This window comes from Lupinus angustifolius, chromosome LG06, assembly GCF_001865875.1.
Source record: "Lupinus angustifolius cultivar Tanjil chromosome LG06, LupAngTanjil_v1.0, whole genome shotgun sequence".
In the NCBI taxonomy this organism is placed as follows: Eukaryota; Viridiplantae; Streptophyta; class Magnoliopsida; order Fabales; family Fabaceae; genus Lupinus; species Lupinus angustifolius.
This window is the reverse complement of record NC_032014.1, coordinates 29410164-29416579: the sequence shown is the minus strand read 5'-3', so window position 1 is coordinate 29416579 and position 6416 is coordinate 29410164. Positions and strand designations below refer to the sequence as shown.

At 32.1% G+C, this 6416-nt stretch overlaps 1 protein-coding gene across 1 annotated transcript; it reads right to left on the bottom strand.

Moving 5' to 3' along the window:
- Positions 2208-4327, bottom strand: LOC109350764. Its single transcript, XM_019592062.1, has 6 exons — positions 4149-4327; positions 3977-4030; positions 3755-3835; positions 3539-3608; positions 3351-3439; positions 2208-2519 (listed from the first exon to the last, which is right to left on the bottom strand). Exons 1-6 carry the CDS (start codon positions 4299-4301, stop codon positions 2385-2387), a joined length of 582 nt encoding a protein of 193 aa, XP_019447607.1. The 5' UTR covers positions 4302-4327; the 3' UTR covers positions 2208-2384.

Genomic DNA, 6416 nt, shown 5'->3' with positions numbered 1-6416 from the left:
TTCTGAAATCTCATACAACAGTCTTCAGTAATCGATTACTGATAGTGGGTAATCGATTACCCAAACTTATTGTCCACTGTTTATTTAAAAACGAACTAGAGTAATCGATTACACCATTTGGGTAATCGGTTACTCAACTTTTGTAAAACTGGTAATCTGTTACTCAAAGGTAGTAATAGATTACTCTGAACAGTTTTAAGTTGGATAACTCTTTTTCTCTCACATGTAACTTGTTACTTGAATGAAGTAACTTGTTACACATCATTTCAAAAAATGTTTTAAGTATTTTTAAAGTGTTTCATTATTCTTTAAAAATGGTTTGAGCATTACTAATTTGTATAACTAGGAGTTTTAGGATAGAAGTAGCTATAGAGACTTAATCTAATTTTCTTGAAGCTTTATTCTTCTTTGTCTTCATAAGTATTATTCCTTTTCTTATTTTTTGTGATGTTAGTGTCTTTATCAAAACCGTGTCAAGGTCAGGAGTAAAGATCTTCTTCACAAATCTATGGTTTTCCATTGTTGGGCAAAGTTCTTGACAAAGAATGAGAGAAAGAAATCATTGAATAAGAAACAATTTTATTGAGTAAAGAGATGAGAGGTATTCAATTCATAATGAACTTCTACAACAATCTATTTATGGAGAGTTGATAACAATTAACTCACTAACGGAACCAAAATGGAGTAACAAAAAAACAGGAAAAAAATGGAATTGGGCCATAAAGCAATAGAAGCCCAATAACCAAAAAAACAGAAAACAGAATGCAAAGACTAAGATAGCTAGATCTTCATTCTTTCTCTACTTGAAGATTTCCATCTCCAACAATGTCTTGATCGGGTATACCACTTTCTAATAATCTCACTAGTTTAAAAATACTTAGTATTTGGTTCAAGGAAGATCAAATTTCAAGTGAGATAGGATTTGTGATGAATATCAATAGTACAAATAAATAAGAAATTATTTCTCTCTTATTAACTTGGTATCGACAAGAAGACCTTTGGAATCACTTCAATAGATTTCTTTGGACAAATGTTGTGAAATCTGAATCAAACATCAAATTTGAAGATATTTCAAATTAGGTTTAACCAATTTAAACGGTTAAACTGTCTAGTCGGACCAAATGATTTCATATATAATTAATAATTTTTATCTATAAATATATAATTATATAAATGCAAAAAAAATTATAATTAACAATTATGTATATTATATCAAATTAACATCTCTCCATTTTCTTTTTGGACCAGAGTAAATTAAAATATTATAGTGTTTTGTTTTTTTAATTTAAAGTGAATTGTCCTGTTCACTTCCTAGATTATTCCGGTTTAATAGTGTTTAACATGGTCGGACCAAAATTTCCCCAGTTCAAAACATTCAACCCCTCATCCAGTGAAGACTGCAAATCAAAGTCGTTTTCTAATATGGTCAATAGTCGAACCGTTCAATCCAGTCCGATTTTCACAACACTGGTTTGGATGATCTAAAGTTATAAATTTTGATAACAATTACTATGCACTAGTTATTATATAATTACTCTAAATTTACATAGACAATGTTTCTATCATAAAAATATAGCATGGAAGTCATTGAAGAAGTTTGTCAAGGTTATCCAAAATAAAACAAATCTTAATATTGCATATGTTCCTTAGGTAGTATCAATGGGGTTACCTATGGGTATAGTAATTGATGAAATCTATGCTGCCTGACAAGCATAATAGACCATTGACGAGCATCCTACAAACAATTGTCCCTTACTATTACAATTGTTAGGACTTAGGACTACTTATGCTTTAAAGGTTTGTATTGCTTGTAAATTCCGTTTTTTTTTTGCAAACCATAGTAAACACTTATCCGTTACTCAAATTCTTTCATCTGAATTGGTGATGATGAGAACAAACCCTTACAAGTTACAAGTACCCAACATTATGGATCCAATTGATCAAATCATCATGAATATCATATACCTTGCCAGTCACTGATACAACACTATAATCCATAAATTTTCTTAGCATAATATCAAGTCTATCAAGAGCATGGGTATGGTCAACTTCATCTCTAAATTTTCACTTGCTCCCATTTGAGATCATTGATCATACTTTCATCATCAGCGGGATCATTGATCTTTCATCATCCATGGGATCATTAATTAGAAAAAATTATAACATCTTTTACATCAAGGGAGGCCCATGCCATATATCAAGTGCAATATCACTAAACCTCAAAGGAGATGATGTTATTTGCATCTCAAGCCATGCCAAGAAGAGTTCCATGTTTTTAGTTTTGGTTCAAACAGACATTATTTCTGAAGAGGATTCTACTAGAAATACTAGTACTCAATGGAAAATGACAACGAAAAATACATGGCTTTCATCCCTACCACTGTCTATCTATATTTGAGTTCCTCTTCGAACTGGAGCAACTTTTCTTGAACAGGCTGTAAAAATTTCTTCAAATCGTTGCGTATTTCTACCTTATCATGATGCGAGATATTCGATGCTTCACCTAGGCTTACTTCCATCTGAACAAACAAATCATCCACAAGAAACAGAGCAATAATGTAAGCAAAAAGGTGATTTATAAATGTAAATAATTCAAACGACAATAAAGTTTACTTTACGTAGAGCTAGAATGTTATTCCCTACAGCTTTAAAAAAAGGAAAAGGGACGAGTAACAGCATGCATTGTACTGACAGAAAACACTCAGGAAGTAGAGAATAACCACTTGAGCATTGACTTTTAGTAGAGGATAACCGCTTGAATTGTGGAGAGTGATGCAAAACAGTGGATGAGTTAGGGTTCCATACATAAGCACTAGGTTTATTTGCTGTCTCTTTTGAAGGTTAAGATACCTTATCTTCATGCTTTGTGCTTTCTTTTGTTTTTGTGGCACTGTGGCCTGTAGGTATCTGAAAATCACTTTAGAACCTGAATAGTCTAAGTCAAGCTAGAAAGACTCCGTTAGTTAAGGGAGCAGAACTCTCACTACACTTTATTTAATTATTTATTCACGACAGTTAAACCCAAAACTTTCCTTCATTTTTCCTCATCAACTTCATTTTTATCTAACCTATATCAACTTCACTTTTATCTAACCTTTATCAACTTCACTTTTATCTAACCTTTATCAACTTCACAAGACTAGTGCAGCATATATTGGGAGAAAGTGTGGCCAAACTTGGAACATGTCATGCTTAATTGAGTGAATGTACTTGACGGTTGCCAAATGAAAAAGAAGGAACCACACTATGCATGATGATAAGTAAAAATACAATTTTTGAAGTTAGGCATACAGGCAAACGCTTTTCGATTATTTGTGCCTGAAAAGTGTTCAAAAAGATTTTAGGAATACCTGCAAATCATCCAGTTCACCAAATGAGAACTCTGCGACATCTATATGACCCACGACCGACTTCTTATCTCCATGTATAATCCATTCCCCTGCTTACAGTTACAAATGAGAATGACTTACACAAAGTAATTAGATTAAAATGCAAAATAAATAAATAATTGAAAGATGGATTTAAGATAGCAACTTACCTTTGACTTTTAAGGTCAACTCATATGTGTAACTAAAACGTTTCTTGTTCCGAACTATGACCATGAATGCCTAAAAAATGTAGAATGATGAAGTATTAATCCAACAGAGACATGTATGTTATGTAGAGAAACATCCAAAAGTTCATTTTGTGACATAAGAGATAGGTAGCAACTATATATGTCACCAGAAATAAATGAGAAAATAGATAGACTCACATCGCCTAAACATTTTGTGACATCTTCTACTTGAGCAGTGCCAGAGGAGAACTGTATGGAGCCTATTGAAAGAAGCAACTCCTACAACCATGTAAGATGATATGATAATTGATCAAACCTTATTAGATAGACACAAATACTTATTATTATTATTATTATTATTATTATTATTATTATTATTTACAGCTAATGACAAACAAACAAACAAACAAACAAACAAACCTTAATTCTTGGAGCTGCCCAATTATTAAGACTTTTTTCCTCCCATGTACCAGCCTGTATGTATGTATGTATCATTCATTATTAATAAAATGCAAAACTGGATTGGATCTTATTATTATGAACTGGAAATAAGTAACAAGAAAAAAAAAAGGAAGGAGATTAAAAAACATACGCGATTCCAAGCAGAACCAAGGTGAGATTGAGAAACGTGATGTTCTATTTTGTGAGGAAGTGGCAAAGGAGCTGCATCTTCTGTTGTATTCCTAACCCAATACCTGTAAGATGAACACTCACCGCCTTTCTCTTCTGCACCACCATTCTCCATTAGGGTTACAACCAACAGAGTCAAACACTTTTTTACTATAAAATGTCTCATATAACTTTTATATTTATTAAATTTATCATTATTAATAATATTTTTTATATATTCCTCTTTTTTTTTATCTTTATTTATGAGTTATTATGGCATCCAAACAACATCCATAGTATAATGTGACTTTCATATATATATATATATATATATATATAATTGAATATTCTAATTTTTATTTTATTACAATATACTATATTATAAATATTTTAATGCTAATTAAAATTGTTTATATTTTCTTTTGATTATTTAATGGGTGAAAAATTAAAAAAAAAATATCTTCAATATTGATAGTTTCTCCGCAAGGGTAAGGATACACAAATTCTTTCAACTCAAACCCTTATTAAAGATTAAACAACCATTTTCATAGGTTTTAAATCTTTAATTATCAATGCTCATTTTGTTGACTTATCACTGTTTTTTTCTTTGGTATCCCGTGTAGGTTTTCAACTTAGCACTCTTTTTTTTTTCTTTTCTGGACCATTTTTTTAACATTCTTAAATGTGATAGTCTTAAGTGCATCTATCTGAGCATGAATCACCCTAGAAGCTTTTCTTCTAAAATATTTATTGAGTTTGATAAATAAGATATTGTTCCTGCTTAGTTGAGGGAAACTTATTAATCCATTTTCAACAACTTCAACATTGCCCTAATTATGAGTTTCTTGGTGCTTTTCACTTGAGAAATGTGATCGACCTAATAAAATGCCACAATTTGATATGTTGAATCATTGTACTTATGTTGCTTTGGATAAAATCACTTCAAAATTGTCTCAGTTTCATGTGTGTTTCACTATTCTTCTGCTTTATTGCCCTTTTTCATGTTTTTCACTCCAAACTAACTCTTTAAAAAGAAATATCAAAACAATGGTCATGCAAACTAGGATCTTTTTTTAGTGGTGATATGGTCTTGATGATGACAAAATGGAGTCAACGTTTTTTTGCCTTAGTTTGTACCTTAGGTAAATCAAATACTCAACAAGGACTCTTAAGCTTGTGCATTGGTATGGCTAAGGGTTTCCAAGAAAAAAGATCAAGATCACCAAATGTGTTTCACATGCCCACTTTTCTTCTTTCTCCTATCACTTTTATTGTATTTTCAACAGTTTTATCACATGACATTCAACTACTACAGTTTTAATGGAATTTTGTGACGGAATGGGTGAAAGTTTAAAATTAAGGTGATAATCTTCTCTAAAGGTATGAATAGTTCATTTAGTGGTCATTGATAGTGCATTTTAATTGTCCTGAATATATTTTTGTATATATTTAATAAGTGCCAAAAATACCTATTTCTCATACACTTTTCATGGTACTTATCCTATTCAAACATTTGAAACCCAACTTAATTCAACACTTTTTAGATAAATTTTGTAGGTTTGAATAAATTAATTTTTTATCACCTCTTGTCCAAGTTTTCTTTGAATTTTGTAGGAAATTAAACCAAAAAGAATTAATCTAAAAGATAGTCAAGAATGCATTCCAAATCACAAGCCAAAAGCTCAAAAAGGATTGCTCAAATCAAACAAGCTAAGCATAGTATGCTATGTGCTTAGCTTGTAACCAAAAAGATGGCTTAGGCTTGGAGAAATGTACCTTCCTTACCTTGAAGAAACTCAAGCTAGGTATGCCAAGCAAAATGCATAACTGAAAAGTTTACCTAGACTTGAAGAAATCATGCTCAAAGTGTCAAGTAACCAACTAAAATCAATTCAAGAACCATGGGAAAAATGTTGCTTCGACTTAAAGAAAGGTAGGTTCCTTCACCATAAAGGAACCTAGTCAGCAGTCAGGAATGGACCAATGGGGCCAGGCGCCCCAACCAGGTCCACCAAACCTAACCATAAAGGAAGCTTGGCCAAATCACCAAGCAACTTGTATATTCTTTACTTGAAGGCCAAGCATGTGACCTCATGCATGACCTATGCTTTGAATAGCCAAGTAGGAGATGTCAATGTACATGTAATCTAGCCCACAATAGCCTGTCCAAGCTAGTAGGTCAAGGTGTGACAAGCTACTGAACCACCAACATTGGGGGTCACAAACCGCCTGGTTAGGCGCTGAGCGTCTA

Coding starts and splice junctions, on each gene's coding strand:
- LOC109350764 (XM_019592062.1), bottom strand. CDS start 4,301: ATGGAGAATGGTGGTGCAGAAGAGAAAGGCGGTGAGTGTTCATCTTAC. Junction 4,031..4,148: donor TTGGTTCTGCTTGGAATCGC/GTATGTTTTTTA, acceptor ACATACATACAG/GCTGGTACATGGGAGGAAAA. Junction 3,836..3,976: donor GGGCAGCTCCAAGAATTAAG/GTTTGTTTGTTT, acceptor ACATGGTTGTAG/GAGTTGCTTCTTTCAATAGG.